The sequence below is a fragment of the Emydura macquarii genome, unplaced genomic scaffold (genome assembly GCF_026122565.2).
Source record: "Emydura macquarii macquarii isolate MOO-44397 ecotype Brisbane River unplaced genomic scaffold, CSIRO-AGI_Emac_v2 contig_2432, whole genome shotgun sequence".
Taxonomy (NCBI): domain Eukaryota; kingdom Metazoa; phylum Chordata; order Testudines; family Chelidae; genus Emydura; species Emydura macquarii.
Genome location: NW_027132569.1, coordinates 2,428,510 through 2,452,018, shown reverse-complemented (window position 1 = coordinate 2,452,018; position 23,509 = coordinate 2,428,510). Strand labels below are relative to the sequence as shown.

The window sequence follows — 23,509 nt, the reverse complement described above, 5'->3', positions numbered from 1 at the left end:
ACAGCCCCTCCGCCCTCTTCCAATCTAGAAATAAATTGCAACATTCCCAGGAATCCCTGGTTTCTATTTATCCTGTAAGGAAGATGGCAGAAGGGGGGGGGGAGCCACCACCATACAGTTTCGCTTTGGAAACCTCTAGTTTGCCGGAGTGGCACAAAATGGGAACAAAACTTTGGCAACAGACAAATGTACAGTAGAAAGCGAGGCAGGGGTTGAGACTCAGTAGCGTGCTTTGAAATCAACTCGTCTGTTGTTTTCTAAATGGAGCGAGGGAAAGCCGCACGATTCGTATTATTCGAAGAGACACATTGACCAAAATAAGACCCTCTTGTCAGTCGTCCCGTCCACCCAGGCAAAGAATGTCCCCAAAATCTAGTGCAAGAGTTCTGCCCGGATTCAAGGTATATGTCATTGACTGGGTACCCCCAACCAGCACCGGTTACAAACCAGCCACCAAGTCCTGTCCAAAGCTGGGAGTATCCGATCCCACCCCAAAACCCGACCACTTCCTCCCAGTGCCTGGGACTGGCTGGACTCAGAGCAAATCCAGCACCACCCCTGCTGAGGCGGATCTGTCACTTCACCAGAGACCGGGTGAGCGTCAGGCTACCTGGGCGCAGTCGCTCCCAGGGGGCAGGTATGTTGTTGACGGGCTGGCTGCGTTCTAGCTGGTGGAACTATGTTGATTTGTAAACGCGCTCCGGCGTTACTTCTGCTCAGAAGTAAAAAGCCCAAAACAATCACAATAAACCAGGCATGTGGGGGGGAGGAGGCTAATTATTGTCCAGGTTGTCTTTATCGGCCTGTGTCTTTTAAATAGGCCAGATGTGCAGTGTCAGAATGGATTGGCTTACATGCAACGTTTGACAAGCATTGCAACTCATGTAGTGTTCCACCCTGGAAATGTCCTCGCTGCTCAACAAGGAAGGGCTCGGTTCTGTTTCCATTGAAGTCAGGGTGAGTTCAGCCACTGATTGAAGTGGGAAAAGGCTTGCGCCCCTCCCCCCAATAATATTTTAGTTATAGTGGGAGCTAACACAGGTAAGAGGCGCTTAAACGCAGTTTACCGCTTGCCTTCTGTCGCCGAAGGAAGACTTGTAAAGCCAACATGTTGTAAAGAGGGCTATGCTAAAGGAAATTCAAACAGCTGCAAAACACGGAGCCGGAACAGGAGTTTGGTATAATGTATGTTTAAGAATTGCTATGCACTGAGAAAAAAAAATTAATTAAGGGCCCGATCCTGCACTCCTGGCTCAGTCTAAAGTCCCATTGGCCAAGATTGGGTCCCGAATTGTTGATTAGCCACACTAAAATCCTCATTAAAGATGTCTTACTAAACTTTATGGGCCACCTGAAATATCACAAATAAATGAATTGAACTAAAAGGACAGTTCCTCTCAGACGATAATTTTGGGTGAGTTTCACCGAAAAGATGACACCAATAAATAAGGCTCGTTGTATAGCTCTCGCCCACTGCAAAGCAATGAGGCATTAGTTTTCACAGCACCATATTGATTGTGAAAAGCTAACAGGAGGCCGGCACGACCCCGGAATACTTGCATCGCGTTCTAAATGTTACTGCGTTTGTTTTAACGGTGGCAAGATGGTGGGACCCAAGAAATATTGATGGATAATCCCACCGCTCACATCGCTCTAATTACACTATCGTATGACCAGTCCCCGTGATTCTGTTAATCTTTATCTAGAAATTGGCCACGTTTACCTTTTAGCTGTAATTCTCGCTCTGTGTTTCTTAGCGTACGGGGCCAGATCATACTTCAAAAGAATAATATTTAACAGTTTTATTTTCCTATATTTAAACAATGTCTCTAAAAAAACTCCGTGGTTATGTTATCAAGACGATAATAAAACCCAGCAATTGTACTCGGCTGATTCACCTGATCAACATCAACTTGTTTTCGTGGAGTTAATTAATCCAGATTAGTTGAAATGAATGTGGGCATGATTCTGTCATTCTGATCAATGACTTCAATCCGATTTTGTCTGAGTCAGAAATCCAGCAGGATCGGTTTATGGTCCCAGCTCACCTGGGGCTGACGGAGGTGAGTACACCTGATTCTGGAGACCTCCAATCAAATAATATTTTGGGATTAATGTAGAAAGAATGGGACCAATAGCACGTGTAAACCGAACTAACCAACCTCATCCCTACATATAAACAATCAACAAAGAGGACAAAGCAGCTGCACCATGCAGTTAAAATGACAGTGGACCAAATCCTGCTCGCTTTACTCCCACATATAATCTGCTCACCGGGGTGTATTGAGGCATGGGTAATAAAAAGTAAAGAAATAAGAATATACTCTCTAGAATGGAACTAAAATGGACATACATAAGGGTTCCTGTAATAACTCGCAGCTACATCACTCATGAAATACATATCTAAATGGCATATCAAACTTAAGCCATTGTGTGTGTTTGCATATATAGATATAAAATCAAAGAGATAAAGGGTGGTGGCAGTTGAGGAAATCCATTGTAAAGATTGTCACTCACTCCATCCTTAGCTAGAGAAAAGGCACCACAGAGCTCAGGGTGGATGTCTGATTTTCGCTGCTTTTGTAAATTTGTCCAATAAATGCGACATTATTTGAACAGTTCTTAGAGTATTTCAATTCTTACACGGACTTCCAGTTTTTAGAAAAAGAACGAAGCAAAAGAGTTTACTGCTTTGCGAAACGTGCAGTATTTATGGGAGACGCTTCTGTTGTTTAAATCCCCATTTAAAACACTTACTTTACAAACCAAGCCATCTAAGGTACCATTTTTCATGGTATTTAGGAAATTAAAAAAAAACATTGTAAGTGCACACGAAATCAAAAAAGGCTCTTTTGAAACTTTTCAACAGGGTAAATGTATGCACGTACACACACACACACACACAACTTATACACACTACTATACACACACACACACACACACTGGCCTGGTTCTCATTTTTGTTCTGTAATCTGCCACGTAAAACATATATTTAACCTTTGTACCACAGCACTGTATGAAAAATATCTTAGAAAAAGAATCTTCTGAAAACTATATGTTGAGTTAGAAGAGCAACCTTTATTTTTATCGCCTTTCTTTCCAAAATGAAAACGTATTTGCTACGTCCTCTCCAAATTCATGAATTCATTTTCATGGAAGTGGATTTGTCAGATGCTGGAAATGGTTGTTTATTGTTTCTATCATTTTTTTTTTTTAACAAGCAAGCTGCTTTTTCTATTTGTGTCTATTTATATAGAAAAGTGTGTATTGCCTTGACATTTGGTATGGCAAGTCTCAGGCTGGAATCGGTTTCCCCCAGTAATTGATACCTACCCTCCGGGTACAGGAAAGCTTTTTCTTGCATGTTTCTGGATGGAGAGAGCAATTTCGCTAAAGTAAAACTGGGCCAAAAGGCCAGTACAATGTATGCAGGGGCCGATTCGTGCATCTGTAACATACAGCCTTCCACCCACTAGTGGCACATACATCTCTGCCTGCAGGCAGTGCCTGGATGGGAACGCGCAGCGCTCCGCTAAATTCCAACCTCCCTGGTAGTCCTCCCAGGCAGCGCTCGCTCTGGATCGAGTGTATGTGTTACCCGCTGCAGTCTATCGGCTCTGCCTGGAGGGAGTTTAAAGAGCTCCGCGCTCCCCCCTCCCACAGCCTATCAACAGGATCAGAGAGCCCTTGACGTGGCCCGGAGACGATTGGCCGGCGGCCGATAGGATCTCTGCGGCCAGCAAATTAAGGCGGAGGAGAGTGTGCGACTGATCGCAGTGTCCACCCTTCTGCCCTCTGAGCCACTCCGGGCTGCGGCTCCCACCCGCAGAGAGAGAAGCAGCCCCAGCCTGCGCCAACTCGCTTTTCACACGCAGCGAGCCATCTAACGCAGCGCAAGGGAGATGATGGTTACACTTTAACCTAATCCTGTCCGGGGCGTTAGATCAACCCCCGCAGGCGTTGTGAAATCCTGATTACTCTCCACACCCACCAAGTTTTGGGCCCCCTCAGTGTCTCCGTATCTGTCCCCCCCACCCTACTTCCCTAAGTTTGGTTCTCGGGCAGACTAGCTGGCTCCGTGTTCTCTCGTTCGGCTCCGCTGCTTAGTTCTGTAGGATTTTTTTAAATATTTTTTTTTTTTGGCTGGAAGCTGGGGATCAATTTAGGACCTTCTTGCTTGGTTTGTGTAGGATTTCCTCTGTGGTCATGGAGTACACAGCATCCCCCAAACCTCAGCTCTCCTCCAGGGCCAACGCGTTCTCCATTGCTGCTCTCATGTCAAGTGGAAGCTCGAAAGAAAAGGAAAGTGCAGAGAGCACCATCAAACCGCTGGGTAAGTTGTATTCTTGGGCTACTCTTTTTTCAGCAGCAGGACTCGATCCTGTGTCGTTCGTGCACAAATGGATCAGTGATCCAATGCAGAAAGGAGTTCAGTCAAATATCTATTGGGAGGGAGGAATGTTGTGTGTCACTGAATTCTTTGAAAGTCGAATATAATGCTGGGAAACAATCAGATAGGAAACAAAGAAAGCAAAGGAAATTGTTTCAATTATACACTGCAGATGTGTAAAGAATTCGGGCTGAGTTTGGTTCATGTTTTGATTTTTCTTGTGTGTTCTTTTTAGTCTGGTCAAAAGAAATACCAACGCATTTCAATACTGGCTATCCATTTTCCTATATTTTAATTTGGTTTCTTGTGGCATTCATTAACTTGTTTAAGGTGAGGCTTTTCCTCAGAAAAGCCCAATACATCCCGGCACAGATGTCGCTGAAAACTGAGGTTTGGAGGAAGTAATAGTTGCAGAGCTTATAAATAAAAAGGCAGGTTAACCAAACTGGGATCCAAATATTAGCACATTATAAAGCTAGATTGGATTATATACACATTCATGTTTTTATTTGCATTTATTTCTTGCATTTAATGCGGGAACATGAGTCATTTTCATAACTAACTAGCGCCAATAAGAAAGTTTTAAATTGTTGTTTACTTGTGAAATTCACCAGTTTCAAATTACTGCTGCACAAATCAAAGAATAACGTTGGGTTGGGGTTTTTTAAAGTTCTAATATATAATTTCCTTACGGAAGCTAAAATCTTATCATAAAGCCAACTTTTTTATTGCTGCAGTCATTTTCAGCTGAAGTAGTTTAGAGTATTAGCCAGTAACCGTTTTCTAAATTCCTCAGCTTTTAGTTACACTGTTTATTTAACAATCTTTACCATTTATAGAATACATTAAACTGTAAAGCAAAAAAAAAAAAAAAAAAAAAAAAAAGGAAGATACGTTTCTCTCCTCTCTGAATGATGCAAGAGACATTACTTTAAATTGTTAGTGTGAATTACCTGTACTTTTACAAGTACCATATTTAACGTGTGCACCTTGTGAGAAATAAAAAAACCAGATTATTTATTTTAGAACATAATCATTTTGAATTGTAAGTCATTATTAGTTTCCGTAAACGAGTTCAGTTAAAGTTACTAAAACCCGTTGAATCTTATTCAAGACGACCGTGTTGAACATCCAGTTTTTTCTTTTTATGTCTTGTGTTACTTGGCTATATCCAGAAACTCGCGGAAAAATTACAAAAAAAAAAAAAAAAAAAAAAAAGTCTTTCTCCAGAATTCTGGGTCTAGATGAACAGTAATAAACCAATTATTGGAGGAATTCAGCATCGCCAGATTACTTGTTATCTGCTACATCTAATAAAGTTATACGCTGGCTGATCTACAAATCTTTAGTATATTTTAAGTATTCCTTTTGTCTTCTAATTTTTGGTCTATAAAATGTATGTCTGACACAGAATCCCGTATTCAACTTTCTCTTGGGTTATTCACTGCTTTTGCCTAAATCTATTGGAAACTCCTTCAGGTCATGTTCCGATTTCTTCTCATTTTCAAAAACAATTCGAGTTTTAAAAAAATCGTCTAATACACCAAATATCCTAACTCAATATTTGTATGTTGAAGGTTTGGGGGACAAATCGCTCCCTTGTAACTGTAACCGCGTATTTGCTCAAGTAAAGTTCGTTTGAGTCTGGAGATTCAAATAGTATGACAAGCATATTGCTGTATTTAGATCCAAAATAATAGAAAATTAAAGGGGGTAGTGGAGCTCTTTATAGCTCCAACACAACATGGGAGAAATAATCTCTCTTCGAATTAGTTTCAGATGAAAATTAAGTTAAACCGTTACATGTACTTTACAAAATGTGTAGGTTTCCTTTAGTAGGAATATATGAGTCTGAATAGTCTATACAGAAATTTAGCCTAGAAAAAACATTAATAGCATTATCTATGTATTGTCCATAAGTTATAGATTGGCAAAATATCCCAACGTCAGATGTAGATTATTTTTAAAACCTCTTTTTGAGGACCCCACTTCCCAAAGGACACGTTATAAACTCGTGCATCGTTTGTTTAATAGTCATGTATTCTAGCAAATGTAAAGGCTGGTTTCCGAATATTTTAGCTGTATTTTTCTTCGGTTTCCTTTAGTGTAAGCGCAATTGTTTAAATTATTTAACGTGAAGTGTTTGGTCACACTTGTTAGGATGTAAGTACAGCTGTAATTGTGGCAAAGGGGAGGGGGGAAGAACAAGAATGAATCTCTGTAAAGACTTTAAAATCCCCTCGGACTAGATCGGCGTCTATTTTACATTTATAGTCGCGCCGCCCACAAAACACTTTCTACATCTCCGGCATTACACACTCAAGTAGTTTCTTTTTTAAGGGTTCTGATAATCGGAACAATTGGAAGAGCTTCCTGCATTCAATCAAACTGACTTGCGCAGTCTAGGGTCCTTATCAAAACTGGAGCCCAGTGCTCCTGTTTTAATGAGAATTAGTCATCTTGTGGCCAGTGGCAAAGTGACCTTTCCACTGAAATCCCCTATTAGCAGGAGATACCGTACAATCCGCTTTCCTGTTTGTTTGAAGTGCCCTCCGCCAAGGATCTCTGCTGGTCACAGGAGAGTATAAAACCAGTGCACACATGCAGTAAAGTCACATCGCCTGTTGATTATTTTCTTTTGAAAATGTTAACTAAATCCTGTTCTGCTGACTCCTTCTGAAGCACCTGGCACCAAGACAAGATCCTGGGCTAGATGGACCATTGGTCTGATCCAGCATGGCCATTCTTCTGCCCATGCAGTTCTGTAAATGCTTTCTAGGCTGGGGAAGGGGGGACCTCAGTGATCGACCTTCTTGAGATTCAGACGTACGGAAAGGCTGGGTTTCTCTTCTGCGGGCCGTTGGAGGGAGAAATTTCTCTCGCCCTTGGGAGTTGTGACTTCTCCAGATTCCTGTTGTCATTTGGGGTGCGGGAATCTCTCTGAGCTCGAACAGGTTGAAATTGTTTCATCCCTTGGAAATACTGCCCCAGAAAGCTTTTTATGGTCAGAGGTAATATTCCCAGGCAACCAAGCTCTTTTCCCCAGACGCCGGGTTAAGTGCGCCAGTATTTGGGTGCCCAATCTGAGACACCTGAATCGCAGTCAGTTTAAGAGGGTGGCTGCTTCCGCGCTTTCTGAGAAGCAGGCCCACTTGAAGGTGTCTCAGGTTACGCTCCCAAAAATCAGCAGCGACTTTTAAAAGTCTTGGCCTCGGACGGGGTAGCTGAGATTTGAGTGTGTGTCAGCCAGGATCCAGCCGAGCGACTGGTTCTTGATGGAGCCCTCGTCTATACGGTTCAGAACTGAACTGCCTTACATTGTAGAGCAACGATTGTTTATCCCCATTAACGCCACTCTCCCTCCTGTTTCAGAACAATTTGTCGAGAAATCCTCGTGCGCCCAGCCCCTGGGGGACCTGTCCGGCCTGGATCCACACGGGGAGTTCAGCACCAGCCCTTCTGCCCTCTGCACCGAGCCCCTGATTCCCACCACCCCCGTCATCCCCAGCGAGGAAATGGCCAAAATCGCCTGCAGCCTGGAGACCAAAGAGCTGTGGGACAAGTTCCACGAGCTGGGCACCGAGATGATCATCACCAAGTCGGGAAGGTAAGGCTGGGCAGCCGGGGTGGGGGGAGCTGATGAGGGGCGATGGTTGACTCGCCCCGCTGGCTGTGCTGTCGGGGCCTGTAGAGAAAACCCCCGGGAATTTAAAAAACAAACAAAAAATGCGGCCAGGCGCTGTAGGGCCGGGGGCAGGAGGGGTGGATCGCCCTAAGCAGGGCAAGGTGGAAGAGGCGCAGCGAGCCCGGCTCCCCGGTGCCTGGCGGGCTTGACGGGCTCCCCGGCCAGGCTGATGGGAGCAGACGCTGAAAGGCGCTGGAAATCGCTGGGGGCTGCAGGGCAGCGTCCGGGTGAGAAGCCGGGAGGGGACGCAAGAGGAGCCGCGTTTGCAAAGCAGAGCCGTGTTCCTGCCTGAGCGTGCGTCCGAGCTGGGAAGAGAGCCCCCTCCCCCTGCCGGATCGCTAACCCGGGCCTCAGCAACGCCCACACTCAAGGTCGGACCCCCAACTCGGATTGTCTCCATTGCCTCCTAACCTGTTCCCTGCCTCCCCCATCCGCTGTTCGTCGCTACATTATTTAAAACACTATTGTAGGTGGGGTGTTTTGTTTTGTTTTTTTTTCAATGACAAGGCTGCAGCCGAGTTCCCAACAAGAAACAACTCTTATTTTGTTTAAAAAAAAATCCCATTGATTTGAAATGTGTTTGCCCTGGGTTTCCCACGGTGTCCCTTAGCGCCCCCTGCAGGCACCACGCCGCCGCTCTCCTTTCCGTGCTCAGCGGGCACCAGCTCTTTGTCACACTCACCCCACGGAGCTTGCTGGCAGTGAAAACTTCTGATGCGGCCTACCGACGGATTCAGGAGGCCCGCTAATTCAGGAGGCAGTGGTGTCTTTTTTTTTACATCAAAGTTGCGTTTTTTGTTTGTAAGAACAAATTCACTATGTATTACACTAATTACAAAAACATTTTTGTAGGACAGCCGATTGTCACATCACATTTTTGTTCTCATACCACACAAGATGAGCATACACAAGTTCTGGCAGTAGCTAACGAAGCAGCCATCTTTTAAAATCTATACAGCTATACGCATTTTTTGTGCTTTAGGCGGAAGGCTATTGTCAAAAGAGTGAAGTTATTAAACATTACAGCTTCATTTCCAGAAAAACTTTTGTCTAATGCATAGTTAAAAAAACAAACAAACAAACAAAAAAAGGTTTACGGGAGAACACAATCATTGGAAAGCTGGCAAAGCTCTCTCCAGCAAAAAGTTGCCAGCCAGTTTTGCTTGTTTTAATTGAGCACCTAGTGGACAAAATCTAAACCAACACTAGACTGTGGTGGGGATGCTGCAAGTCATCCTATCCAGAGCTCCTGGGAAGCAGGATAGCTGTTGGGAAGGGTGCCTTATTCAGTTCTCTCCCACCCACTGATCCCCTTAGCTCTTGTGCAAAGAGATAGCTTTGGAAAGGCCTGCTCCCCAGGCCATTAGGATTGAGCACTTGTTGGTTCTGATCCTTTGAGTAGAGGTTGCTCCCAAACATTGGCCCAGATAGACAGCCGCAAAGCACTGGGAGAGGTACAGCGAATTAGATATTAATGGGCTGTTTGTAAATGCAGAAACTTCAGATGTATTTGGGTTATTGTGGAGACTTTAAAAGCCTGAGCTTCCAATGTACCTTTTGCAGATTCAAGGATGATGATTCCTGCTTTGGTTTGTCTTGTTTCCTTTATGGTTTAAAAAGCAACTAACTGTCCCGAAGGTTACATCTAGCTCTATCAAAGGCTTCTAGCGATTTCAATGGACTTTGAATTGGGGCCCCACTGACTGAGGGAACATCTCTCTGCTTGCAAAAGTGCCTCTAAACTATGCCACATCAGACAGTCTGTTCTCTGGTCTTGCTGCTCCTGGCACCATTGAAATTAATTGCACGATCTCCCACTGGTTCAGTGGGTAAATTCGGGTCCTTTGTTGACAATTGGGTAGGATCTGGTGCAAGAGACACTGAAATAACCAGAGATAAGCCATAATGAACATAGACTTCAGTGAAAGCAGAATTGGGCCTTTAATTAGTTGTGAACCAGAGCAACCTTAGACAGGTAATTTTAGTGTTGTGATTTAAAAAAAAAATTATTACTTTCTGTTATAACTTCTTAGACATGTGTTTGTGCACTCACACAGAGTCCTGGAGAAATAAACCATAATATAAATCTGATGAATGTCTCCTCTTAGTTTCAAGGATCAAGTGCAACCCTCTAAACTTATTTTCAATTACTCATAAATTTCTTCAGTAAAGATCTGTTGGTTTTTAAATCAGTCAAAAGCAGTTTTGAACATTCACAATTTGTGTCATGTTTGTTAGTTGCCTAAGTCACTTGGTAGTGGTTTAATTCCCTGATTATATGATTTTTATAGGTTGCATCATCAGGTATAACATTAGCAATTTGAAGTTTGCATTTTTATTACTTAAGCAATTTAAAATGACATTTTTGGTAAATATTGGAGCATTTAGTCTTAAAAAAATCACTTTTGTTTTCACTAGAGTTCATGTAAGTAAAGCTCATTTGCTAGAATACTTCTGGAAAATGTTAACAGAGTAAAAGAAAATAAGTTTAACATTTGCAAGAGTACTAATGAAAATGTTTTTTTGCAGTGTTTTCCCGGCACCAATATAAATGTATATTTATGAAAAAACACACAGTGTCTATAGGAATTATACTCTGAAATTAGAATAATTACACTTTAACTCCCTGGCAGAAAATATATACCATGTAGAAATTTATATTTCCTCCTATTTCAAATAATTACTCTGATTCCAGGGTATCAATTCGCTGTGTATTTTATAGAGGTACAGAAGTTTTAAACTCCCACCAAACTGAAATATAAATTTCTATTTCTTCATGGTGGCTTGAATGTAATTTTTTTTTTTTTTTTTTTAAATTTGGAGCAACATTTCAAAAGCTCCTTTTTCTACTGCCTATTCATGTGTTAATTTTCTAATTTGTCTTTATTTCAGGAGAATGTTTCCTACTATTAGGGTTTCCTTTTCGGGAGTGGATCCTGAAGCTAAATACATAGTGTTAATGGATATAGTTCCTGTGGACAATAAGAGATATAGATATGCATACCACAGGTCTTCCTGGTTGGTAGCTGGAAAAGCTGACCCTCCGCTCCCTGCAAGGTTTGTCCATTTTATAGCTGATTTCTTTCTTTTCTTTTTTTTTTTTTTTTTAAATGCTGAAAAAATACCTTCAAATGATCATTCAAAGCTGTTTGCAGATAGTGCTCTGAGAGCCTAAGTCTGTGCCTGCTGGAGCTGATGGTAAAGCTCCCATTAATTTCAGTGGTGCACTGTCAGGTCCTATATTCTTACATAAGCCAAATATTTTATGCTAGAGGTTCCCAAAGGCAAGCAGTATTTGGCCAGAGAATCAGTTACAGAAAATGGTTCTGTCAATCGAAAGAGAAGGAAACTTTTTAAAAGACATTTATTTTCCTCTTGTTATGACTTTTCCCCTTTGGCTCTCCTATTTTAAAGCAATCCAGGCACTTTCAGGTCAATGCCAGTAGAAATATTAAATTACAGCTTTGACACCACTTGAAGTAGAAATGCCATTATTTTCTAACTAATGACCAGTGTTTTCTAACTAATGAGTTTACTGCTGCACTGTACTTATTTCTTACATCTCACGCACACACACACAGACAGGTCATTTTCCAGGAAATTTAGGACTTCAGAAACTATGGAATAATTAATAAAGTTAAACAAGTTAACCCCTTTTTCATAATGAACAAAACAGACAATTCACTTCTAAAATGATTGCCTCACTGCAATTGATATGACATGGTTCTGAAATCATTGTGGAACATGTACGGTATATAGCTAGCGAGGCTTCATCACTTAGACCCCAATTTAGAAAAGCATTTGAGCATGTGCTTCACTCCAACCCTATTCCACGCAGCACTTAAGCACGTACTTAAGTCCCATCAACTTAAGAGGACTTAAGCGGGTGCCTATGTGATTTTCTGAGTCAGAGCACTGGGCTGCTGTCGTGTACTGGCCTGCAACCCAGACCAGGGTTATGTCATTGTTTGTCCTGAGTGTCTTAAAATGCACTGCTGCTGTAGCTTCCTGTCTGGATGTTCCCAGCCAGCATACAAGCACGCACTGAGTATCTATGTGATAAGCAGCTCTGGTTCAGCAACTCTGTCTCCCAGCAGCCTGCTTCTTACACCACAGCCACACTCTGGTTTCCACCAGCCTTGATTACCTCTAACCAAGTGATCCCCAGCTCCGAATTTCCCCCAAACCATCTGCCCTGAAATGTCCAGCCCACTCCTGGACCACTCAGAGACATAATAAGGTTTGTTTGCTCCTTTAAAGAGTCCATACCCAGCAGCTTGCCTCATTAACTGGAGTTAACTACTACTTCAATTCAAACAGCACTAGGTTGGTTTAGATTAAAATAAAACAAGTTTATTAACAACTAGACATAGGTTTAATGATGCCAAGTAAAATACATAAAGGTAGAGATGAGTACAAGCAAATGAAAGTGAAAACGCATCTAAAAATCTAAAACTTAATCTAGTAAGGTACAGTCTTTATTTAAGATGGTTTCTCTCACCAGTTATTCGTTGTCCAGCATGGCTGATTGACTGTCTCTCTGTCTGGACCTTCCCAGAAATATGAGTTGGTTTCTCTTGTCTTTGTAATGCTAATTCTCTGTCTCTCGAGTTCAGGCTCAAGACAACCCCATTGGTTTAGTTTGATAGTTTTATTTATGGTTAATATGTTAATTGAGATAAACCAACATTCCTTGACAGTAGGGTTCTCAGTGCAGAATCAGCAGTGCTTAATTTGTTCCAGGGCTTGCCAGGGCTCTAGGCTTGGCAGTTCATAGCCCCAGCACCTCTAGACTTGCTGTGTCAGTTATGAAAGTAAAAAAAAATTGCTTGAGTCCCAGCATCTCTTTCATTACAAATTAAGCATTAAGAGCCAGGGCCTTGGACACTACAAAGACAGGCACATTAGAAATACTTCAGATAGATAGGGGAAAATGGAAGCATTTACTTGTGTGCAAATATGAGGCCAAATCCTGCTCACGCAAGCAGTCCTAGAGAACTCATGAAGTATCATTGACTGCTGATCTCTGATAAGCAATTCAGGTTTTGTAGCAGTGAAAAAGTGTCTATGCTTGGATGATCCTGTTGGTGGGAGAGGGAAGGTAACCTCTGTAAAGGATGGCAGGATTTTGAAGGCTCTAGTGTATTTGTGTTACACTTATCTTAATAATAAGAAAAAATACAATTTTATTTGGGTTCCCTGACTAGTTCTCTAACTGTACTCTGCCTTTTTCTTTAAGCTGTTTTATTTGCTATTTTAAGCAATTATTAGTGCAGCTGCTGGGAGACATGATCAATTTTTCATTTGGAAAAAAGACATAGTGAAATAATGTCTCCATTTTAGATTATTTTTATCTGCTACTTAGATAAAATTACAGTTATACTTGTAAAAGAATAATATGCTTAGAGAATGATTAAGTCCTAAAAAAGAGAGATTCTTAATTATATTTCAGTGGGTGAGGAACTCAGTCACGTCTTATACTCTTTTTTCATCGATAGTTATGATATTTAATGGGTGCACCACCTTAGAGGAATCCTATATCTCTTGCTTTTCTGTAGATCTGTGTGGTCCTAAGATATGGGAAAATACATCTTGGTGAGGCCATTGGATATCCTAAAGGCAAAAGACTGTTTTTTAATTTTGTGTGGATGCGTATTTATAAAGTCATTACCATTTACACAAATCTGTCTGTTAAGACTTCTGTGTTTGTTTGGTTTTTTAGGTTGTATGTGCACCCTGATTCTCCATTTACAGGGGAACAATTATTAAAGCAGATGGTGTCCTTTGAAAAAGTGAAACTAACGAACAATGAACTGGATCAACATGGGCATGTAAGTAGCCTATCTGTGGTAAGGAGTAAAAAAAAGGCAACACAAATTAGCTCAATTAGTCTGTTACAGGATGGCATTAATTGGCACACTTCTTGATGCTCTGATCCCAATGGCAAAAGTGCAAATGGTCATTAAGATCAACCTACCTTTCCAGGTGGTCCCAATGTGTTACAATGGTGGTGCAGTGGCAGGGGTTTGTGGGAAAGTTTGTTCTCATTCATTTGCCCATAGACAAACAAATGACTTCAGGCTCCTTGGTTTGTCAATTCAACACATTTCATCAGCATCACATTTGCCTTTTGGTGGAAATGTGTGGCATTACCCATTGTAGTATAAGGCCATAGACAGGTTTAAATAAATGAACTATGTTTCCAAATGGTAAATCATGGAAGCTATGATATATTAATGTATTAAATGGATGGGCTGAAGCCCAGCTCATCATAGTGTTCGGATCCCGCTTTCACTGCTATCAAAGGGGCAGAATCCAGACCTAAATGAGGGGCAACACCCAGTGTCAAAGGGAGAAAAAGGGACATACATGATTTTTTCTAATATGTTCCTGTCTCTCTTTTGCTTTGACTTAGTTGTATGCTTTGCCATGCCCCACTGCATAGTGCTCTGATCTCTGAGACACTATCCAGTGCTTTGTCATGTACACTTGCAAATCCCCCTCTGCTGAATTTGGTGTCAGTGCCCTAAGCAACCTACACGGGAGGGGTTCAACAGGGGCATGTCTTTTTACTTGCTGATCCAAGAATCGAATGAGCTAGGAACCCAAGCCTGAAGAGTAGACTCAGGATGGGAAGGTTTCCTGTGCAAGAATTAAACTATATGTTAGTGTTAATAAATGAGACCCCAGGAAGAGAAAGCTGGTTTTGAACTTTAAAACATGGAGGGGAGAGGACATGTGAGATACCAAGCAGGGAAACTGAGGCATGGTGATACCAGACATTGGAGACCCTCCTCATACAGAGAGTTATTTATTGCTTTTTCAGAGTGCTTGATAAAGCAAGTTACAGTCTGAATAGTCCAGTGGGCATATTTCCAATATGAATGAGAGTTTTACCCACTTAAGGACTGCAGGGTTGAGCCAAAGCATTTTCATTGGAAATACATCCTAAAGCAAAAAAGATAAGCAGAGGTGCAAACACACTATTCTTTTCTAAAGAGCTGTAGATATATTTTTATTAAATCTTCCTCTCCCTGACTTTTCTGGCTAAAGAAGAATATAGTTTTGTTTTGGTTTGGTTTTTTTTGCTCTTGTTCCATAAAGAGATCTCTAGAAGCAAAGCCGACTTTTTTGTAGGATGCTAATGACGATAGAAGCAACATACCTACATTTTTCAAAATTAGTATCTGGTCATTGAAAAATGCTTCTATATCTTAACAGGGGCTATGTATATCTCTAATGAAGGACTTCGAATGAATCTGTATATTGTGAACTAACTAGGACTGGGGCATTTCCCAGAAGCAGAGATGAGCCTACTACTTTTTCTTTTGTAGCCCTGAGAGGTTGTCGGCAATGTAGTCATGTGACAGAGCAAGATGTAATATGATCCGTAGTGTGGCCATGTGGGTTCTCCTGTCAAAGCAAGAAGGAGCAAGAGTGAGATTCATTCTCCGCACTAATTCTATGCAACTAAAGTCAATGAGAGTTTTGCCATTGACTTAAGGTCTTGATCCTGCAATGAGATCCGTGTGGCAGAATGTTGTGCGTGCAAAGAGCACGGACATCAGTGAGGCTCCAGGTGAGCGTGGAATTCATTGTAAGAGTGAGGCATTCATTTTCTTAAATTATCTAAGACATTAATATACCTATATTTAAAATCTGACAACCCACATGCTGTAACAAATACATTTTTTGGTAAATGCAAGGCAGTTCATTTAAAAAAAAAATCACTTTCCTGAGCTAATGCTGCAAATGATCTCTTTACAGTGAAACCCATTTCTGTCAATTCCAGACAAGTGGACTACCCTGCACTAGGAATACAAACTGATGTAGCAAACAGTTAGATGGAATAGCTATGAGAGCTGTTAATGTCAGGAACCTGTGAAATTATTAAGGGCCAGAATGTGACTTTCAATGCAACAGCAATGTGCTTGGGAGGAGCACGGATGTGCCTCAAGTCAGTGAAGTGGCTGTAGCCACTCAGCCTGCAGAGAGTGAGGCAGAGGGAAAGCCATTGGTGGTGCTGGAGACAGCCCCTGCACCTCCCCTTTGGAGGTACAGTCTGTGCGCTCCCCCTCATTTGCTTAACTAGAGCATTTAGAGGGATGGAAGAGCCCGTCCATACCCTCACCCATGCATACTTTTTTGGGGGTGTGTAATATCATGGTCAGTGCTGTGACTCCCTCAAGCTGTGCATCAAGGAATACAAGCATTGGGACCATGACTGCCCCCTGCACAGGCAAGGAATCAGGGAGACAAAGCAGGGAACCTTCCTCTTTTCTTCCTCACCTGTGCAAGGAGCTGCTACAGACAGATCCTAAATCTGCTAGGCACTGATGTGCCACAAGGTGATGGCATTCCCATAAAGGAAGATCTGATCAAAGAAAAAGGGCCTGATGATGCCTCTCTGCTGCATGCAATGCTCCGGTTTACAGCCAGTGCCACATAAGGACAGTAGCACCAGGCCCAAAGGCTGTGGGAAGAACATATTGGTCTATGTATTTATTTTAGAACACTCACCATTTAATATTTTGTGTCCTTTCATGTTAATTATTAGAGTAGTTATCAGTGCCTAGGTGCTGCCGGGTTGGTGCTGTGTAAATACCACCACCAGATATTGTATAGACCTATGGAACAAATTCATTCTATGAAACCTTTGAAACAGATGGTTCATTGAGTAAGGGCAATGATCTTTCTGAGTTCTAATGTACTGGGTTAAGCAGGTTTGATTTTTAGAGAACTTAAGGCCTTCTGAAATGCCACCCTTGAATTTAAAAAGCTCTTTTTCTCTGACTGGTTCTTCTTATTTGGCCTGTTAAAATGTTCATTGCATTTGATAGGCCGTCTTGGCTCATGAGGGAGTCTTAATGCCCTTAAAATGCCTTAACATTTTAGTTTTTTTATATACAAAAGTTGGAACTATGCTAACTATGCTAACTATTTGTTCTGGTCACTTGTTCTGTCCATCCTCTACAAGACATGTTTGGCTGTTAAAGGGGTGAAGCGTTGGGGTGTTCTGTTTATAGAAGCGCTCTTTTTCTGAAGAGGAATTAGCATGCATAACACAAAAGTGAGGGTACTATTTGTATTCTGTCTTTGCACTGGGCAGCAGTCTTATTGTGGCATTCATGACAAAGTTTGTTGCAAGGAAACACAAAGTGAAACTGCATTTGTACGTATGTGTCTTAGAGCTAAGTGAGGAATTCATAATAAATAATGTATTTGAACACTCTTGCCTCTCTTTCTATTCATGGAACATTTGTGAAAGATTTTTCTCAAATTTATTCAAAACATTTTGGTAAATTTTTTTCACAAATTTCATGTATTTTATGGCTTGCTACTTATGCTTCGCTGTGACTGGTTATATACTGCACATGGCATTATTTCCGTTCCCTAATTAGATGAGCTGTGTGTACAACTCTTGCATGGCATTTGTGCAAGTGGAACTTGATTGCATGCATGTTCACAGAAAACACGCAAATAGAGTCTGACCACAGTTTAAGAATAATCATTACTGCTGGGATTTTCAAAGAAGCCTACGGGAGTTAGACATTAACTCTCTTCAATGGACAATGGCTGCCCAACAGGCTACTTTGAAAATCTTAACCTAAAAATGTGAATAAATGCTAGTGGACACTTTTTTGCAGTATTTACTCAGCTCTAATATCTAAGAGCCTTGCCACATTCCCTGGTCATCTTGTACATACATGAATTGACTTGTCTCTGTCTGGCATACACAGAGTAGTACACATGTGCACCTAAGGTTTCAAGGAAAATTATATGTGATTATATTGTTTGAGAAATGGTTTTTACAATCTGTATTGTAATCACATGCTCAGAGAAGCAGAAGATGCGATTGTAGGGAGAAAACAGTGTAAGCAGGTGGCAGCTACAGTAGGTGTAGGGGGCTGCTCTATCAGAAACCATACACCCTCCTTTTGGCTGCTTTTCAGCTACGTCTCCCTTTTGCCTCTTTGGGCCACTTTCAGCTCCCATTAAAGGCAATAGAAAGACTTCTACTGAGTTCAGTGGAAATTGGATCAGGCCCCTACTTAGTAAGTCGTTTGTTTGCACCCATACTGACATACTAATGTGTAACTTAGACTATCACTCACATCACTTTTGAATTGGGTGCAGAGCATGGTGTTTCTTTATGGCTGATATGCTTCATAAAGCAGATTGGTTAGGATAAGTTTTATATGTAAGAAGGGGGGCACTGAACTACACTAAGCTATTCCAAGTGTACATATGAAAGAAGGCACGTATTTAGGAATGGACAAAGAAGACAAAAGAGCAAATAGATGAGAAACTCTGAAGCAGCATAAGGGAAATGGGAGAAGGTGAGGGTAGAGAAGTAGAGGACGCTATGTATTGTGTAGGGCCTTGAAGATGAGAATGAGGAGTTTGAACTCAATGCAGAAATAGAGTGGAAGCCAGTGAAATGATTCAGGAAGAATGCTGAAATGGTAAAAGTTTGCATGCTACATGCTCTCCATTGTACATGTGCAACCTCTGAAATCAGAGCACAAATCAGAGCAGAATTTGGCCCAATGGGAGAAGAAAAATGTGTAATAGGAATCTGCAGCTATAACAAAGCTGTTGCAATATGTAACCTGCATTATTTACTGAGTTATCAAGAAATACTGCATTTCTTATGATGACTTTCAGTTTAACACATGTCTTTGGATGTAGATTAGCTATTCCAGATGATGTGTGGAATTGCCTGTGACCTCCTTACAGCCCTGTAAAACGGAACTACCAGTCTCTCTGCCAGTTTAGTCTGAAAACTGTGATTATATCCAGAATGAGAAATGGTTCAAACCTAACTCTACATTTCATTTTTATGTTCTAGGATTGTGATTAGAGTTGGGCAAATAGAACTTAGTCCAATGGGATGTGAAGCGAATGGGAGTCTGTCCTATGACTTCAGTGGGCATTGAAGTTGGAGGATTAGGCAAGAAAGGAATTTTTTTTTCACAAGCAAATATTCATGAAGAAAAATGGCAAAATTTGCAATAAACATTGTTTTCAATGAATTACTCATGGTCCTCCTCTGCTTTTCCATTTCTGTTAGTTTAGCAGTCAGATTTGAGTATATAGGATAAGCTTCTTTAAAAGCCATGTTTGCACTGAGGTGGACAATAAAGACCTGACTAATTTTTCCAAAGGGGCCACAGGCTGGCATTATTTTGCGTGTGCACAACTTTACAGTTGCCTGCTCCAGTGCACACACTTTTCAAGCACTCAAATCCATGCGTGCAAAGATGCATGCACATAAGTGATAGAACTTGCATATGTCAGACTAAGCTCCTGGAAGAACAAGAGTTAATTCTTGGAAAGAGTGCTCTCAGGAGTTGTGCACAAGCACAAAAGGAGGCCATTTTCTGAAATCTATTCTTCTTTGGCCTGATTATCCGAAGAGAGCACCCACTGAAGTCAAAGGAAGTGTGGGTGCTCAGCACCTCTGACAACCAGCCCCTTCATATCTGGATTTCTGTTGCTACGGTGTAGCCCTGTAACTTTAATGTGCACAGGCTTTTTAAAGTTATGTTTTGTTCAACTTATCTTAACCTTAAACTCAGGACAACCTTTTGTAACTCTTTGCTTCAGATAATTTTGAACTCCATGCACAAGTACCAGCCCAGGGTGCACATTATTAAGAAGAAAGACCACACTGCCTCCTTGCTAAATCTGAAATCTGAAGAGTTCAGGACATTTATCTTTCCAGAGACGGTTTTTACAGCAGTCACTGCCTACCAGAATCAGTTGGTGAGTGTGATGCTAGATCATTTTTAAAACTCTCATTAAACTTGTCTAAAGTTCTCTGTGCTAATAAATTCCCCCTTTAAATCCAGCATAGAAGTCTCTCTGATGTAATATACCTTTCCATCGCAGAGCTCTCAAGGACTTTTTTCTTCTCTTTGGGCCTGATACCGCTCATTTTCCATTCAAGAGTAATCCGTATATAGATGAGTAGTCCCGATAACTTCAGTGGATTCATAGAACAATAACTACTCATAAAACAATAAGGATTATTCATGAGTAAAGGTTACAGAAATGAGCCCTTTAGTTGTCTTTATTTCTGTGCGTATAAAGCTATTGCCCATTGTTGTTTTAGTGCTTTTCAAATTAATCCTTTCAGTTCACCTAGGGGCTGTTCCAATTTCTAGTAATCCTATGTCTGAGAGTTACTGGCTGAGATATATCCTGGCTTGGACATATTGACAGCCTGGACTTTAAAAATTGACTAATTAAACTGCAAGGGTAAACTACAAGGGAAACAACCCAGAAATATGCCTTTCTCCTACTGCCTAGATTATACCAGCTATACATTTGAATATCAGACTGGTATGCCAATGAATAACATCCACAAAATGGACCAGGATCATAATAATGGATCCTGCTTTTAACATTGGATGGAATAAGGAACTGTAGGATGTTTGTAAACAATTGGATGAAAACACTTCAGAGGACATTGGATAAGGCCTTTATTATTGAAGTCAATAGACAGACTCCTGTTGACTTCACTGAGCATATCCTAAAAGAGACTAGCTATCACACTTGAAGGAGTAGCTACCTTTTTCCTAAATTAAAAAGCTTTAGATTAGAAACATAGCAAATACTGGCCAAACATTTAGGAGGGCATGATCTCAGATTCAGAGTAGTATGTCTAAAATTTACAGCATTTCCTAATAGATGACAAAATTTCCAGATGCAATAAATGGAATAAACCTACTGTGTGTTGTACAGAATAAGCAATGCAAATAAATATTGATACTGTATGAGTTGAGCAATAATTCTGCCTTAGGCACATCTCTAGATCATATTCATAGAGTTTAAGTCCAGAAGGGATCATTAGCTCAGGTAGTCTGACCTACTATTTAAAAAATTCTTTCCTTTATAAGGATATGACTTGATCTTACAGTTATGACATGCACCAAACCTAGCTTAATATCTGCTCTGGAGCTCAAAATGTTTCCATTTAAACTCAGGTTTATAACTGACTGTACAAGAAAATAAGCAATGCAGTCATCTTGATAGTATACCAGCAAGAAATTTGTTTAGAAAAGGGTGTTCACTTGACTTTCTGTAGAAATCCGTAAAATTTAAAAAATCCAATTTAAAACTGGAATGTACTTCTGTACAATAGATTTGTGCTTATTGCTGACATTTAGATCATGGCCATTTTAAAACAAAACTTCTCTAAGCATATACAAAGAATACTGCAAAATTTCTCAATGGAACATCTCTGGAAACCCAAGAGATAGATGCTGTCATTCTTTTTATGACTAATGAAAATGGAACATTTTTTCATTTCTGCCATTTCTTTCAGTGCTGTTTTAAGGGGGTTGATTACATTTCTGCTGGTTATTAGATAAAAGCTAAATACATTACACTTTCAACAAACTATCTCATATTTTAAGATTTAAAGGGCATACATTTGTTTAACAGTCAAACCACTGCTACAGAGTTGAATTGTAGGTCAAATTTCATTTTTAAATGCTTTCTAGCAGATGTTCTTCTCGTTCTTTGTGAGACAGTCTCTAAGGATAAATGTTATTTCTATGTGAGATCATAAATGGTTGTGAGTCTCATTTAGAATGGGTAGATAGGACAAGTTTCACTCGTGATGTCATACCAAGTCATTAGGATTAGAGAAATGACAATCTGAATGGCACAAAAATAGATTTAAGTAAGTTTTCCTCAGGAGTCATGGATTCATAGATTCCAAGGCCAGAAGGGAACACTGTGATCATCTAGTCTGCTCTCCTGTATAACACAGGCCATAGGATTTCCCCAAAAGAATTCCTTGAATATATTTTTTAGAAAAATATCCAATCTTGATTTAAAGATTGTCAGTGACGGAGAATCCACCACTGTCCTTAGTAAGTTGTTCCAGTGGTTGACTTGATTTGCCCAAGCCTACACAATGTGTCAATGTCAGAACTAGTATTTGGGATTATTTTTACTACAGCTGGGTGGAAACAGTTTTTCTGTCCTATAAGAATTTTTTGAGATTTTGAAAAAAATTACGTGTCCCAAATTGGGATGAAAAATCTAAATGTCAAAAAATTTCCTGAGCATGGTTTGGATTAATAGAAACATTTTGTTTTAATTTTGATCTTTTTTTAAAAAAAATTTAAAACCCCCTAAAATTTCGAAACAGAGAGTAGTTTTGAACCAAATTATGAAACTTTTCCTTTCAGAAATGTCAAAACGGGACATTTAGACAAATTTTAACTTCACTGCAAACCTGTTTTGAATGGGGAGATTTGTCGAAACCGAGCCTTTTCTACACACAGTTTCAGTTTTGAAAAATCAGCATTTTGCAAAGAAAAAAAAATGTCGTCAGAAAATTCCCAACCAGTTCTAGTTATTATAATTTATTTGTATTATAATGATGCCTAATGGCCTCACCTGAGATTGAGGCCTCATTGTGCTTGAATAACCCATACTTACACTTTGTAATTCCTTGTCCCCATAAACACGTATAGTAAGCGTCAGTCCCTGCCCCCAAAAGCTTGCACCCTAAATTGACAAGACAAAGAGTAAGAGAGGAAACAACACAGAGAGAGGGGAAGTGACTTGCCCAAGGTCACATAGCAGGTCAGTGACAGAGTGAAATCCAGACCACACTGAAGTCAATGGGAGTTTTGCCATTCCCATCAGTGGAGCCAGGATTTCACTCCAGTCTCCTGACTCAGTCTGGTGCGCTATCTATTAAACTAGGCTGCCTGTGTATTTGTAGTTCCGAGTTCCCAGACCAGTTGTAGTCAGATCACTAGACTGCACCTTTCATTTGTATAACGTAGATAGCAACTTAAAAAAAAATCAGTCCTCCTTTGCTTCCTATGATTTTCATAAGCCTGCCCTCCCCCCTCCACTGACTTCCTGGCCCGGAGAGCTGTCTCTCAGAATGGAGAGACAGATTTGTCTGTAATCTTCTCTGTTTTTGAATGAGTCACCCAGCTCTAAAATATCCTTGCTCCATGAAAGCATGTGAACACTCAGGAAGCTGGAAATACTTGTTTTCATTTCTGAACCTTCCAGGCTCATTTTTTAGAAGCAAAGTGGTGACCAATATGCCACAGGCCTTTTACGGTGGAGACCAGGTGAAATTGGTGATGGTTCTTCAGTGGTGCTAACCTCTGTTTACATATGAGGTACTGAGCACCCTGGACTCTCAATGACTTCAACTGGAGTTGATGGCATTCATGGCCTTGTGGGACATGCTCAGCATTTCTGGGGATCAGGCTTCAAATCCTTACTTCCAGTAGCCTTTTAATTCTTTCAGGGTAAAATATATTTGGCAACTCTGATTTTATGACATGCTTCCATGTTTTAAGCAGTGAATCTGCCTATTGAAAGCAAAATTACAGGTTTGAGCAGTTTTATCACAAGACCAATTGAAACCATCAATGGCAATTTTAGGT

General features: G+C 40.8%; 1 protein-coding gene across 3 annotated transcripts in view; it reads left to right on the top strand.

Moving 5' to 3' along the window:
• The first annotated feature begins 4,137 nt into the window (after positions 1-4,137).
• The window catches only part of TBX20 (T-box transcription factor 20), a 195,526-nt gene continuing 176,154 nt past the window's right edge, over positions 4,138-23,509 (top strand). For all 3 annotated transcript variants that reach the window (XR_010922422.1, XM_067562505.1, XM_067562504.1), the window contains exons 1-5: positions 4,138-4,333; positions 7,763-7,997; positions 10,968-11,132; positions 13,798-13,906; positions 19,686-19,844. Coding sequence is in view for 2 of the 3 variants with exons in the window: in XM_067562505.1 (XP_067418606.1) it covers positions 4,207-4,333; positions 7,763-7,997; positions 10,968-11,132; positions 13,798-13,906; positions 19,686-19,844 (795 nt within the window). In the remaining variant the exon portion in view is untranslated. The remainder of the gene's footprint in view (positions 4,334-7,762; positions 7,998-10,967; positions 11,133-13,797; positions 13,907-19,685; positions 19,845-23,509) is intronic.